This window comes from Aspergillus affinis (assembly GCF_023601865.1).
Source record: "Aspergillus affinis strain CMG 70 chromosome Unknown NODE_2_length_704391_cov_89_054091, whole genome shotgun sequence".
Lineage (NCBI taxonomy): Eukaryota > Fungi > Ascomycota > Eurotiomycetes > Eurotiales > Aspergillaceae > Aspergillus > Aspergillus affinis.
Window position 1 is genome coordinate 577,972 of NW_026515783.1, and position 14,330 is coordinate 592,301.

The following is a 14,330-nucleotide window of genomic DNA, read 5'->3' on the forward strand; positions in this document are numbered from 1 at the left end:
CATGTACAGCCTTGGTCGATTGAGAAATTCAATTCACTGCTGCGATCATGCTCGTTGTAATTCGAGAGTAGACGTGCCTCAACTGGGCTCACGGTGGTGGACTCATGGGGGAAATGGCTCTTACCTCTTTCGGCGAAATTAACGCTATTCGCAGCTCTCAGTCGCGGCTTCTCCGTATGCTCTCACCGGGCAAAGAACAGATGCGCTCCTTCCCTTTGCTCCACCCTTTTTCTTGTTCTTTTTCTTTTATTTTTTTTTGATATATTTATATTTCTCTTTGCCCATTGCTATTCTTGTTACTCGATGGCTTACACCTGTAACGTATTCCCCGCGATCATCAGTCATGGTCGGGTATTATTATCGCTCTGCTCAAATCCCTCCCCACCCCCAGAAAAGACTTGCTTTACGTCCAGTAATCATGTTCCAAATCATGTTCCAAATACTGCTTAAATACTCTTTATAATTCCATCTCATTATTAAATAAACCATAGCGACCGAAACTCATAAACCACCCCACCAACACAAAACGCTTCCATGACTTCCCCCCAGACCAACCGATCAGCTAGATTAAAGAATATACCTAAAGCCGCGATTTTGCATATCCGTCTCATCCACGCCCTCGAGTTCCTCGTCTGCGTGTAAATCGATCTCTCGAGTCTCTTCCGGGTCGATGTGAACGCCCTGTTCGCGGTCTCGGCGCGAATTCGTCCACGAGAGGTAGATCCGTAGAATGATTGCCATGACGATCGTAATGGCGAAACAGGTGAGGATGGTGGTGTATGCTGTCTGTTTTTGGGATCTTCGTTAGAGTTTTATTGCGCGTGGAGGGGGGTTGGGTTTTGTGTTTCGTGTTTCGTGTTTCAAGGGTGAGTGAGACGTTGGATGATGGGAGAGATGGGAGGGGGCTCGAGGGGATGGAGGTATGGGGAAGTAAAAAGTTGGTTAGGGGTGGGTCAGTGTGCAGTTACATACCCCGTATCCCGGTGCCTCCTTGTTATCAAAGAACTGCGGTCCCACGAAATTCCCCACGCAGTAGCCCACAAAGATCAGCGCCACGACGGTCGACTTCTTCGTGAATCCGGCTATGTTACTAGCGAAGAGGGACATCATGAGTGGAAACGCTGGCGACACAGCCGTTACGAGCCAGTAGCCGGCCAGTCGGGAGAGCTTCTTCTCTGTTGGGAGCAGCTTGATCATAAGGACCCCGGCCATGGCGAGGAGGAAGGTGGCGATGACGGCCCAGAGGCGTGATTTGCGGAATACCGTCGTGAAGACCGCGGCGAGGATCACGGTCGTTAGCTGGAATGCGGCGGCGGGGAGACCCATGAGGATGGTTTGAAATTTGTCGTAGCCGAAGCTGTTGATTATGATCGAGTTGAACTGTTGCATATTAGTAGGGGATATCGGAGAGAGAGAGAGAGAGAGAGAGAGAGAAGACGAGAAGAGAAGGAAAGCATACGCTGGTGATACCGCCGTTAGGCACGCAGATGATAAAAGAAAACAGCAGAAACCACCAGGTCTTGAGATCTAGGAAGGTTTCGATGAACTGCGCCTTGTCCCATTGCTTGGTCTGCGTGGTGCGCTGGAATTTCTTCGGTCGCAGCGAGGCGAATTCGCGCTCAGTCGGGGTGAGGAAGTGGGCGTTTGACGGCGCATCGGGCAGGTAGAACCACAGCACGACGGACCAAACGATGGTGATCAGTCCGAAGATCAGGAAAAGCATCTGGACAGGTTAGAATAGTTCCAGCGGAGAGTAGATATGTGGACAAGGGCGCTCACCTTCCATTGGGAAAACCCCCCGCCGTAGTGCAAGATGCCGTATGCGATCATCGATCCGATAATGCTGGCGGTGGCATTGCCTGCGAACCAGAAGGAGTGACGAGACATGTGTTCCTTGGGCGTGTACCACATTCCAGTGATGAGCGAGAAACCAGGACTGATGGCGCTTTCGAAGATACCCAAGAAGGTTCTTAGGACCATTAGCCCGGCGTAGTTCCCAGCGACGGCATGAAGGGTGAGAACGATGCCCCATAGCAAGCTGGATCATGTTAGCTCTGCATAGTCACAGTAATCAATGCGCCTACATCAAGAGACTGAGGTATCTGCCTAAAGGAAAGCGGACAAAACCGAGAGAGATCGGCCACGAGGCGACCAGGTAGCCAATATAGAAGATGCTCGACGCCCAGTTGAATTCTTGTCCGACGAGATTCTATCGGGGTTAGCCATCATTCGTGGTGATCGGGAAAGGTCATACCAAATCCTCGCGAATGCCCAAAATGGCACTGTAGGCCAAACTAGTTTCTGTCCAATCGATGAGTCACGAACCGACCATCATCGTAAAAGTCTTACTGTCGAGGTATTGCAGGCCGTAGCTGACAATGAGCAAAGGCATTAAGCTAGCCGGGTTAGCTAGAATCCTTGAATATTGCACCGATGCGACATACTGCAAATCGATCTTTCTAACAAGCCTCTTCTCTTCCTCAGGGCCCAAGATATCGGTAGCCCCCGATTCCTTCTCGGCCGGCATGGTGTCGCTCTGTACGGGCTCTTTGGCCTCAACATCAGCAGTAGGTTGAGGAGCCGACATGGTGAGAAGGAGCAAGGTAAAAAGATTCCTTGGGCCGATCCACAAGAGGCCAGGCGATCGCAAACTCACGGGAACGGCACGAGAGACGAAACCATGGGGCTAGTGGGCACCGGACTGATATATGAAATTTGTAAATCCAGGGTGTCAGCGCTAAGAAAAGGGAGGTCGCGGGGATGCAGCCGCAGAAGATAACAAAGTGGAGAAATCGGGCTCGGCTCTTGCATCTATGTTTTTGGGTCGTCCAGATAATCAATAAATCCAGAGGATTCAGCTCGGGGCATCTTTGCAACGGACCATAACCCACGTTATTGGCCCGATTAATCGACGCGACGAGGCCGATCTCGGTTCGACGGTCCACTTAGTCGAGGGGATTGGAGATAACATGCTAATACGTCGCCCCCGGTTGGTCATTGTTGCAGATAATTGGCTTTTGATATCTGGTAATATTTCGTTCGTCTTGGAGAGGTTTTAACCAACTCGACAACACAGCAGAACAAGTGGTGAACAGGGATGAAGGGAATCGAGTCCTGTTTTACCGACGCGCACTAACCATCCCGCCCGATTTAGTTCCGCCGATCAGCCATCTGAGTTTGGCTATCGTGATGCAATTGGCAGATGCTGGCTTGATCGTCTGGATCAACTGGATCCCTTCCCTCAGGCCTGGATCAGAAATATGGTCCAGGAGCCACTGCCGGTGAACGGGGTCATGGGTCTCCAGGGCTCCAATAAATAACGACCACTGGAAGCGCTCGAGCAGCTGGACCGACCCAGCATTGATGGTATGATATGCAGTCGAAACTAGCGTGCTTAGAGTCATTTGCAGATCGCTTGAAATCGGTCGCTGTCCGAAGCCAGATGTACGACTTCGGTAGAAATACAACTGGAGGGCATGAAAGAAGGTTATCGTGACGTACGGCATGAGCGAGAGTCGAGCGTCGCTTTGCAGTCCATCAAACGGAATAAATGAATGATCCTATATATCTATGTGAGAACGCAATCGTAAATTCAGCTGGGTCTACTCACCTGTTGCACTGCTTCCATTCGACGTCTCAGTCGGGGTTCGATTTCGGCTGCTTCTTGCTCCGAGCTCTGGCTGTATTCGTTGACTTCCTGATGCAAGACAATCAAGTCAAAGTAGGCATCCAGGGTTGCCGCGTCTTCCGCGTCAAATACGCTGTACGGAGATTGTGGAAGCAAGAACGCAGTGCGCGACCGGATCCAAATCTTCCGTCGCTTCTCCGCATCTTCATTCATCTGCCGCGCGAAGGAGCCACCGCAGCCGAAGAAGCTGCAAAACCCGTCGCGGTCGTACAGATAGACGAGGATTCTAGCTAAGAGAGCTTGGTCGAGTGGGGACGCCAGCCTCGTGCAACTGGCCCCCGTGAGCGAAGCCAAATCTTCGCTGGCGCAAAGCTCGTCCAGCTCGTGCGCTCTCACGTAAAGCATCACTGATTCGCTCAGATCCTCGAGCTTCATCGGGTCCAGTCGGTCACGTCGCATCCAGAACATATAAAGATAGAGGAAGGAGAGCATTGTGCCAATGTGGTCCGGGGACGCGAATGGATTTTGTGTCTGCAAAAACAGCTGAGCGCCCTGTTCGAAGTGCCTCTTGGACTCCTGCGGCGGTCGGGAACCGTGTCCATAGTAGATAGCTAGCTCGCTGTAGGATAGAGCGAGCAAGAAGTGGAAAGCCATGCGTTTATCAAATGCCCGGTTGACGAACAAGGCCTGTGCTGAACATGTCCAGTGTCGGGTGGACTTCAAAGGGGCAAAGACCGCGCGATGGAAGATAAGAGCCTGTTTGTCGTTACTGCCAAGAGCGGGGGCTATGTCGGTGACATGAATGAAGGATGTATTGGACGGCATCAATATAGGGAGCGACGCTGGCAGTTGTAGCAGCGGAAGAGTCTCATGCATGCCGTCGGGAACGCTGTTGGTTAGGGAGACCGGGGTTCCATAGCTTAAGAGTACCGCATCACGCTCGTAGTCATTGGCAACAGTCAATCCGGTGGGTTCACCTCGCTCTATCCTATTCTGTGAGTTTGGGACGGAGGAATAAACAGTTTCCGCAGCTCTGTCGTCGGAACCTTGATCGCCGGCCTCGGTGACTGCCGGATGGTCACAGTGCGCAGATGAAGCCGACTCACCCGATAGTGGCGACTGGTTCGACTGCGCCTTCGGTACAATCGAGCAAGGGGACCAAATATGTCTATCGCGGCGCTTGATAGGACCCAAACCTCGACGCCTCTCAGCCAGCGAGGGCTGGGGTCGGGTCCATTCGCAGGCTAGGTGTAAACGCACACAACGACCGCAGTAGGGACGCTGCTCGTCGCATTTGACCTTCTTGCCGAGACATGTTGCGCATCCTATTTCTTATTTAGGGTGGATGCAAGGCAAAAAGGAGTAGAACCAACCATTCTTGGACCGCTTGCCTCGCTCTACTCGTGCCCGACGCGGTCTGTCTGCAGCGCCATTGTTGGGACCCATGGATACAATCCGCGGGGGTTCTTCATATCGCAGAGGTGTCGTATCAGCTGGAGTCAGGGCGGTGCTATCTATCGCCAAAATGTCTTTGCTTCGGTGATTGCCATGTCGAGGATCGGAAAGAAGGCGAGAAGGAAAGAATAACAGAGCAGCCTGAGGCCGCGTATCGCTGATGCTGACTCATCCCTGACTCAGCCACGTCGTCGATTAAAGTGACCAATCAGCAACGCCCGGCAGTTGGAGACGCGAAAAAAGGAGGAAACCCGGACAATTGAAAAGGCGAAGGAGGGGAATTAAATAGTGCTAGTGAGCAGGTGGGTTCACACGGGTTTCTGTCGTGACAGCAAGGGTGGATTGCGTCTTCTGTCAGATTAACGGTGCGCGAGGCTTTAACTTCACTTCCTCTTTCAGAGATATATCTTTGCGGGAAAGAGTATTGACGTGAAAACCTGGTTGAACATGGGCAACAACATCTCCTATCAGTCCTCTGAGTGCGAGGTACAACTACCCGGCTCGAAGGGAAGTATTAAGGGTCTGCAGTACGACCAAAAAGCCCGTCGCTTTGCCAACGTCCCATATGCCCTGCCACCCACCGGTGAGCGACGATGGCGCAAGCCTGAGGCATTGCCCCAATCGTACTCCTACTCGACCGAGGGCAAACTGTTCGATGCGACTGCATTTGGTCAGGTCTGTCCTCAGCCGAATTATTCCGCGTCGGTGAAGAAGAAGATCCCACAGCACACGTTCGGGGAGGACTGTCTGCGTCTCAACATCTGGACGCCCGTTCGCAAAGAAGGAGAAGCTGATCCCAAATGGCCGGTGATGGTTTGGTTTCATGGAGGATGGTTCCAGATTGGCGATCCTAGTCAGGAAGAGGCGATGAATCCGACCGAGCTGATCTCGACGGGCAATCTGAATGCTGTGTTCATTGCTGTGGGATATCGTCTCAACGTTTTTGGTTTCCTGGCGGGTGATGCCTTGCGAGACGAGAGTCATGCAGGGGAAGTGGGTAACTACGGTCTCTGGGATCAGCGAATTGCCATGGAATGGGTCTATGAGAATATCGCGGCGTTTGGTGGCGACCCAGAGAATATCACGCTCTCTGGACGAAGTGCTGGTGCATATGCGGTTCAGGCGCAGACTCTGTACGATTTTCGAGGAGATCTGCCGGAGTCGTCGAGAGACAACTTCCATCGGCTGATCATGTACTCGAATGCGATTTCGACACAGCCAAAAACACCAGAGGACTGTCAGCCGCAATTCGACGAGCTGTGCGACCATTTCGGCATGGCGTCCTCACTATCGGGGTCGGAAAAGCTGGCTGCACTGCGTCAGGTCAGCGCCCAGGACATGTGCGATGCGATCATGAAATTGAAACACCACACTTTCCGTCCGGTCACTGACGGAGTCTTCATACACCCAGATATCTTCCACTACTACCGCGACGGGTCGTTTGCTCGCGAGTTCAAGCGCCGGGGACTTCGCATCTTCATCGGAGAGGTGTTGAACGAGGAGACGCTATACGCCGTGACAAATGGGCCAGAGGCTAGTCGCGAGTCCCTCGAGTTGCAAGTCTCCAATTATTACTCCCCGTCCACGACGTCGCGTCTGCTGCAGCATTACCCTCTGCCCACATCGACCGAGAAAAAGGACTGGGAGGCCGTGTTTGGACGCATCGTGTCGGACGGTCAAGTCAGAGCTCCTTCGCGCTTTCTAGCTGACAACCTGCTGTCCAACGGCGTGGATGCTGGAGATGTGTGGCGGTATTTGATCGCGTATCGCCTGTCGTTCATCACGCCACAGGTGGCCCCAGAATCGTTTGGCGTTAGCCACGCTATGGATCGACCATTCTGGAAGTGAGTAATTCACTTTAGACTATGTGTTATATGGGTTCTTCTAACGCATCTACAGTTATTCAATCATGCATGGTCCGACTGAGGCGGAACGGCAGCTGATGACCGACTGGATCCGCGACTTGTCGGCTTTCGTTGAAAATGAGCGGGGATACGATTACGGGACAAGGAAGGAAGATGAATACAAAGTGATTACGCCTGAAGGGAAGATACAGGTGCAGAAGGATCATCGGTGGGGAGAACTGCTTGGTTTGATGGATGTCTTTGCTGGTTGACGGAATGGCACGGCCGGACGTATGCAGGGGTTTACAATACATTTTTTCTAGCTGAATATGAACGATCGGAAGATCAATTACCTAGAATGAAACACTGACATGTACAAAATTCGGCATCCCCTCACGGAGACACCATCGCGAGAATCTACACCAAGCATGCACACTCGAGATGCCAATGAAGTCAACTACCATATACACGTAACCACCCAGCACACCCCACCATACAATCACATCAACCCCAAAGAGTCTATATACAGCGCATCTATTTCAGCTCTCCATCACCATTGCACCGCTTGAGCGGGTATCCATCCCCAAGACAAGTGGTCATGACACCCTTCACCCACGACAACGAACTCTCGCCATAGGTATAAGTCTCCGAGTTGAACGAATCCGCCTGGTAGTACTCGAACTGGCCACTGCCGGGCTGTCCGCTGAAGACGTATCCACGCTTGCGCTGCGTTAAGGGGTTGCTGACGATTGCGCCCCATCTGTTCTTGGGAATCGTCATGGTCACGGTGCCGGTCAGCGTGCTGGTCTCCGTGTGGCCGTAGTCGATGCTCGTGGTGACGGTGAGGAAGCTCTCCACGCTTGCGCCAAACGAGTTGCCCACTGTGATGCTGTTGGCGATCATTTGGCCCGAGGCCATGGCGACTGTGGCGTCCGCTTCGTTGGCGTGGGTGACGGTGGACATGGCGATGTCCCAGCCGAGGAATTCTTGGTCCGGAAGGGGGATGATGAGTTGGGCGTCGGAGCCGCGCTTGGTCAGATGGGTGATGTGGCTGCTAGAGAGACGTTTGGGAAGGTCGTTGGTTGGGGGAGCGAGTGCGACGCTGCCCAGGTGCGAGGAGAGATCTCTCTTGTCGACGGTCACGGTGCTGCCATCGTTGAGGAGGACGGTAGCCTTGTCGAGTCCCGAGTCCTGCGGGGTTTCCGACTGATCGTGAGGTAGGGCAGAGGTGACCGCGCAGAGCGAGGCGAACAGAATGAAAGGGGTCTTCATGATGTTGGTGGCTGGATATGTACAGGGAACTGAGATGAAATGCTGTCGACTTTTGCAGAGGAACGAGGAGGTAGTTATGGGAAAGAGGGTCTATATAGAACAAGAGAACTTTATTGACTTCTACTTAGCTAGAAGACCCGACATCGCACGATAGCTCACCGCTAGACCCTGCTTGAGTCGACGTAAATCCTGTGCCTGTCATGATAGAACGGCAGAATCCTTCGATGATGAAACTCCCGAAGTAACCCCGGACCAAGACGATCCATGAGGTATTTGCGTGCAGATCATCAAGCCAGCTGAACGAAGTCAGAGACCGGATCACGGCGGAAGAGAAGGCCCCGACTGTGCAGAAACGTTATTTTAGGGCACATGTACCTGTCAATCGTTTTTAGTGGACTAACTCATGGGGAAAGGTGCAACGGCGGCGTCTGATAGTGCGGGAAGAACTCTTTGCAAGTGAACTCCGACCAGTAGAAAGGACCCTGGGTATGAATCTAAATAGATTAAAGTAAATTAAAGCTGTCCCCAGGGTGTTCCTCTTTTGGCTTTCTGCGCCTCCGGACAAGCAGAACGCAGATCTGCGGCCCTGCATTCGGAACTTCAATTTCGTAGCCGCGATGATCGCTTCCGCATTCATTGAGCCCCATAGCATGATGAGACCACAATTAGGTTGCAACTGAGACATTCAGGCGCAAAACGGTGGAAAAGGATTCAGTCCGTCTTATCAACGCCGCCAAGGTCCCAACGTGAAACATCGCCATGTCGAGCTGAAGTCACGTACGCTCGTAGACATTGTCTTTTGGGGTTGACCTGCGTCTTCTTTCTGGAGAATCTTCGGCTTTTCGTATCATGGCAGGATGTAGCTTCAAACTAGGGGATGGAATGACATACCCCCGGACAAGCGGTGACTTGTCTGTCTTAAATGTAGCTAGCCGGACAGCCACGGAAGTTGAATATAGATCGGCCATATCCCATCGAGCTCAGATTCAGCCACCAACACAACTCAGTCACTAGATCACAATGAAGCTCTCCCTCTCGCTGCTTGCCTCAACCCTTGCTATCGGGTATGATACCTTGCCATATTTATTGGACTTATGCTAACGTCCTGAAGCGTCTTCGCCGACCTCCACTACACAGGCATTTGTTACGACTCCCCCGGAGATGATGTGGTCAGTTCCTCCTAGGCGTTAGGATGACGATGAGGTGCTGATATCCTACAGCAAGTGTACAACAAAGACGCAACAGACAAGGCGTGCACTGCCTACAAGAACCGAAACACCGGCGACAAGCAGTGGGACCAATGCCCTGACTGCACCCTCTTGAGTGACCAAGATCTTCTGTACTACTGCCAGTCCGAAGGGCAGCATATTGGTGGAGATGAGTTGAATTACTACTGCAAGCAGAATGGTGCTGGTGGTAGCTTGGCCTGGTGATGGGATTGCTGTTTGTTATTGAACTTCTGTACCTGGGGGCGGCATAACATTTGTAGATATATTCGAATTGCAGATTTGTTTGATTTTCTTGTGTCATGGCTTCCTACAGCTTGCAGGAACTAATTTACCCTGTCATGTGAAATTAAGAAAATCTATCAGTTGGGCGCCATGTCGGTTCAATTGTCGGGATGGAAGTAGCCGAGTCTCGGTTATCCCTACGCAGGAGTGCATGGAAAATATTTAAAATGCCCATGCCAACTCAGTCAGTTGGCTATCACTTCGATCTAGGAACCCATTTCGAGCTACATTGACGAATTTACATTAAAAGGTCCTGGTCGAGAAATGGCAATCCCCACCCCGCAAACTATGCACGCTTGGAGAAAGCACAAGGGGCATTCAAAACCTGTAAGTGGCCCAATCTCAACTAGGGATAGCATACAGCTAACAATTCGAGATCTAAGGTATGGGAAGTTGTCCCTGTACCCCAAACTCCATCTACCGGGTTTCTGGTCAAGCTGTTGGCCGCGGGTGGTATGTTGCGTGATTACTATTTGTACTGTACCTTATCCAATTAACCAACACTTCCTAGTATGCCGCAGTGATCAAGTTCTGTTAGATGTTGAAGATCGTCCTCATTTCGAGGAGAAATATATCCTGGTAAGCCTTGGTCACTTTGCTTGTCGCTAAAGGTTAATGCAAATGTAGGGACACGAGGGATGTGGCGAGATAGTGGCCATAGGAGAAGAAGTCAACGATAGCAGATTCGAACTGGTAGTCTCGCAGGTTATTCTAGCAAGTACATGCAAAGCTGACACCAGTTTAGGGGAGCCGTATTGCAATTCTTGCTGTCCCAGGCTGTGGCAAAGAAAAATGCAGCGAGTGTTCCCGGGATCTGGCACAGCTTTGCCCGACTGGCAAGCATCACGGAATTGGCCAAGACGGGTTCTACGCGGAATATGTGGCTATCGATGAGCGAGCTGCTATCCCTGTGCCAGACGGTGATATTCCATTTTATCTGATATGATAACATGAAAGGGTGTTGACAAAATACTAGCTGTTCCATCCGAAATTGCAGCCGTAGCGACAGACGCAGTCACCACGGCATACCACGGCATCGTTCGCCGAGCTGAAGTTAGAAAGTCAGAGACGGTCTTCTTGTTTGGTCTCGGTGGACTAGGGTTCAATGCGCTGCAGATTGTCAAGGCGATCGGAGCGAGGGTTATTGTGTCGGATATTCGCGCAGAGAAACTTGAAGCGGCCGCAGAGCTTGGTATTCGTAATGGGGATATTGTCCCAGTGGGAAAGTCCATTCAGAATTTCGTGGCACATAATGACCTGCAGGGGAGAATAGATACCGTGTTGGAATTTGTCGGCTCGAATCAAACCTTTCGAGATGCGCAGAATATTGGTAGGTACAAACCGCCCCTCGTTGAATGATTGACTTACCGCTGATATGACCGTGGGCAGTACGACCCGGTGGAAAGATCCTGTGTGTAGGAACTGGCGACCGTCAAAATAAACTCGACATGAAAATCGGAATTAGGAAGCGGTTGAGCATTATTTTCTCCTACGGTGGACAGTATCGCGATCTAGTTGAGGTTTTAGACCTGATCGTCAAGAGAGTTATTCAACCTCAGGTTGAGACGAGAGGACTAGAGGATTTACCGTCTGTGTTGGAAGACCTGGGAAAGGGCAAGATCAGGGACCGAGTGACTTTGGTGAATGTGTAATTTGCCCATGTCCTCTTACTCCCTACTCCCCGCATTCCTCGGGGGAACCAACTAACTATGCCATCTCGGTAAACCCAAAGCGGAAAGCCGAGGGACCAAGATATCCCCGCAGAGTCCAAAGCCGAAGTGCGGAGAAGAAGGTCCTGCAACTATCGAGACTCATTAAATTATATTAAATTGTATTTCCGGTGGATAATAAGGCTGCCGATAGCCATTGATCCCCGCAGTAGCCACAATGCCTCAGTTACCGCCCTACGAGTACACCGGCCCAGTTGACTGTAGCATCCCGCCTGATCGAACGCAACTGAGGGGGAAGAGTGTTGTTGTCACTGGAGGTATGTTGGTATAACCCATCTAGCTGTGAGAAGCTAATGATAATAGGTGCAAATGGCATGGGAGAGGCAACGGTCCGTGCCCTTGCCGCAGAGGGGTACGTCTCTGTTCTTCCTGTGGTAGCAATAGAATCCTGACGTCACCAGGGCTTTTGTGACTATTGCCGATGTGAACGAAGAACGTGGGAGGGATCTAGCAGCAGAGTTGCGTCCGTAAGTTGAGACATGCCTCATTGTCAGAATGAAATCTGATTGAAGATGAAAAGGAACGCACAATTCGTGAAATGCAATATTTCGTCATGGGAAGAGCAGGTGCAAGTGTTCGAAGCGGCTATTTCCAGTTCTCCACATAAGAGTTGCGATATTGTCATCGCCAACGCGGGCATCAGTCGCGCGAGTGGAGATGACCTGTGGCCACTGGACGGTACGTTTTCACGTCGCTTCTTGGGTTCCGACTGACCGCGACAGATCCGAATCAGCCTCCCGTGAAGCCCGAACTGCGCATCATGGATGTCAATATGACCGGGACTCTTTACACCTGGAAACTGGCGGTGCATTATTTCCGCAGGCAGCCTAATACCGCGGATCGAGATAGATGTTTCATTATTACAGGGAGCATGGTCGCGTGGATTGACTCGCCTGTATGTTCCCTTCAACTGCCTTGGTGTCTAACCGAAGGATGCTGACAATTCAAGGCAAACTGGCAATATACATGCAGTAAATACGGGCTCCGAGGGCTGATGCGGGTCGCTCGACGCAGCTCGTGGGAGCAGGGGATTCGCATAAACTATGTCGCCCCATGGTAGCTTACCTCTTCTTTGATTACTGCAATGGAATTGCAGCTAACCTGGATAGTTATATCAAAAGCGCCATACGCTCGCCCGAGTACGAAGCAGAGTTAACAAAAAAGGGCGTAGAATTTGCGCCGCAGGAAGACGTCGCAGAGTGTATGATGAAGCTGGCCACCGATCGAACAATTAACGGTATGTGTTTCGTTGCGTGTAGTGCAGAATATGGCATATTGACAATGGCAGGTCATTCATTGATGATAACACCCAAGTCTGTGGCGAAGGAGGGGTATAAAGATGTTGATATGGATGATCATATTGATGAAGGATATTTCAAACGAACGCAGGAGGTTCAGCTAAAGATCATCGGGGATAGGTGGGATGAAGGATGGAGCAAGAACCGAACTGCAGAGGGAGCGCCCCGGGGAATTGATACTCATTGAGTCCTTTCTCGTGGTTTCTAATTAGAATTTGAATGCGATTTGAGTGAATATGAAAATCTACGTACAATCCAAGACCATGAGCATTTCATTTATCCTTGATCTCAAACGACCCAGTGCCAGTAGGACCACTCAAGGCCCACTTGATTCCCCAGTTTATCACTGCGTCCCATCGTTTACTTTCAGAAAGAGTACCGTGTCTTCTAAACCCATGCGGCAGCCCAGTGAAGACATTGACATCCGTGGGGACACTGGCATTATAATTAGCTTGACGGTGGCGTCATTCACTTGCAGAAATTGCTTACCCATTTTCACTAAGTAACATCGCATACAAGAGCCCCTCGTCCCTCAACGGATCTCTGCCTGCAATACCAAACGTGGTCGGTGGCAATCCCTGTACTTGTTTGGCCGTCGCATTACCCGGGTTCAACCGCGGGTCTGTGTCGACCTCAGGGGATCCCAAGAGTCCAGTGAAGAAGTCCACTCGAGTGACTGGTAGAATCGGGGCATGTTCATTTTGCACGTAGCTCGACACTTGTGGATCTTTCAGCCTCGCAAGGTGTTTCGCGTAACAATTCCGCGTCACTAATACCGGGATCATCAACACTTGACCCTTTATCTTTGGTCGCTTGGCCAAGGCCTCGTCAGTCCCCATATTCTGCGCCAACACCAACGAGGCGGTTAAATTGGCACCAGCCGATATGCCACCGACGACGACTTGATCTCCGTCGCCGCCAATCTCCACAAGATAGTCGTGGACCCAGTGGAAGGCATCTTCGACGTCGTTCCAGGGAATCGGGTATTTGTGCTCCGGGGTGTGACGGTAGTTGACGTTGACTACGACCACCGGGGTTGATTCAGCGACCAGGCCGAAGACAATACGCGAGCAAATTGCGTCTTCCGATGCAAGGGTCCCCATTAGAAATCCACCGCCGTGGAGGTGGATATACACGGGGAGAGGCTGGGAAGAAGGCAGAGAGGCCGGACGGTATGTTCTGGCCTCGAGGGCTGTCCCGTCGCGAGCAGGGATGGAATAGTCTCGGAAAGCGACCTGTGATTGGAGACCTGGTACACTAAAGTCAGTATCTGTCATAATACAAGGGGAGGTTTCTTACCCTCCGCGACCAGGGCCTTCGCAGCGATGGCTTCACGCCCCGCATTGGCTTCGGCTTTGAGGGCTTCCAAGGAGGCGAAATCCGGAAGCGCTGGCAGGGTTGCTTCCAACGCCAGCCACTCCTCGCTAGGACCGGTGTATTGGGAGAAATCAGCCATGTCAGTCGGAGATAATGTGATTGGGGTGGGTGTTGCAAGTGGTGGGCTCAATCGGCCAGGGATAAATGGGAAAATGAGGTGAAATGACGAATCTACTGCCCCGCATCCATCCTGCCGAGGTGATCTCCGCCTTTCT

General features: G+C 51.6%; 7 protein-coding genes across 7 annotated transcripts; 4 read left to right on the forward strand and 3 right to left on the reverse strand.

Annotated features, from left to right (window-relative positions):
• Window positions 1-567: 567 nt before the first annotated feature.
• KD926_005978 (uncharacterized protein) lies at window positions 568-5,074 on the reverse strand (the record flags this gene model as incomplete). Its single annotated transcript, XM_053099476.1, has 11 exons — window positions 568-786; window positions 973-1,380; window positions 1,460-1,723; window positions 1,780-2,038; window positions 2,085-2,209; window positions 2,255-2,301; window positions 2,350-2,396; window positions 2,445-2,686; window positions 3,138-3,560; window positions 3,611-4,953; window positions 5,002-5,074. 11 exons carry the CDS (start codon window positions 5,072-5,074, stop codon window positions 568-570), a joined length of 3,450 nt encoding a protein of 1,149 aa, XP_052961012.1.
• Window positions 5,075-5,530: 456 nt separating this feature from the next.
• KD926_005979 (alpha/beta-hydrolase) lies at window positions 5,531-7,199 on the forward strand (the record flags this gene model as incomplete). Its single annotated transcript, XM_053099487.1, has 2 exons — window positions 5,531-6,927; window positions 6,983-7,199. The coding sequence occupies 2 exons, from the start codon at window positions 5,531-5,533 to the stop codon at window positions 7,197-7,199; spliced, it is 1,614 nt and encodes a 537-aa protein (XP_052961013.1).
• A 262-nt stretch (window positions 7,200-7,461) lies between these two features.
• Window positions 7,462-8,199, reverse strand: KD926_005980 (uncharacterized protein; the record flags this gene model as incomplete). The annotated part of the gene is made up of 1 exon (XM_053099498.1): window positions 7,462-8,199. One exon carries the CDS (start codon window positions 8,197-8,199, stop codon window positions 7,462-7,464), a length of 738 nt encoding a protein of 245 aa, XP_052961014.1.
• Window positions 8,200-9,219: 1,020 nt separating this feature from the next.
• KD926_005981 (uncharacterized protein) lies at window positions 9,220-9,632 on the forward strand (the record flags this gene model as incomplete). Its single annotated transcript, XM_053099509.1, has 3 exons — window positions 9,220-9,263; window positions 9,311-9,368; window positions 9,420-9,632. The coding sequence occupies 3 exons, from the start codon at window positions 9,220-9,222 to the stop codon at window positions 9,630-9,632; spliced, it is 315 nt and encodes a 104-aa protein (XP_052961015.1).
• Window positions 9,633-9,974: 342 nt separating this feature from the next.
• KD926_005982 (zinc-binding dehydrogenase) lies at window positions 9,975-11,362 on the forward strand (the record flags this gene model as incomplete). Its single annotated transcript, XM_053099520.1, has 6 exons — window positions 9,975-10,037; window positions 10,094-10,163; window positions 10,222-10,289; window positions 10,456-10,630; window positions 10,687-11,040; window positions 11,100-11,362. The coding sequence occupies 6 exons, from the start codon at window positions 9,975-9,977 to the stop codon at window positions 11,360-11,362; spliced, it is 993 nt and encodes a 330-aa protein (XP_052961016.1).
• A 235-nt stretch (window positions 11,363-11,597) lies between these two features.
• On the forward strand, window positions 11,598-12,925 carry KD926_005983 (short chain dehydrogenase/ reductase; the record flags this gene model as incomplete). Its single annotated transcript, XM_053099531.1, has 8 exons — window positions 11,598-11,697; window positions 11,744-11,792; window positions 11,842-11,907; window positions 11,961-12,118; window positions 12,163-12,335; window positions 12,390-12,496; window positions 12,550-12,677; window positions 12,729-12,925. The coding sequence occupies 8 exons, from the start codon at window positions 11,598-11,600 to the stop codon at window positions 12,923-12,925; spliced, it is 978 nt and encodes a 325-aa protein (XP_052961017.1).
• An 85-nt stretch (window positions 12,926-13,010) lies between these two features.
• KD926_005984 (putative lipase/esterase) lies at window positions 13,011-14,194 on the reverse strand (the record flags this gene model as incomplete). The annotated part of the gene is made up of 3 exons (XM_053099543.1): window positions 13,011-13,173; window positions 13,228-13,987; window positions 14,038-14,194. The coding sequence occupies 3 exons, from the start codon at window positions 14,192-14,194 to the stop codon at window positions 13,011-13,013; spliced, it is 1,080 nt and encodes a 359-aa protein (XP_052961018.1).
• Window positions 14,195-14,330: the final 136 nt, after the last annotated feature.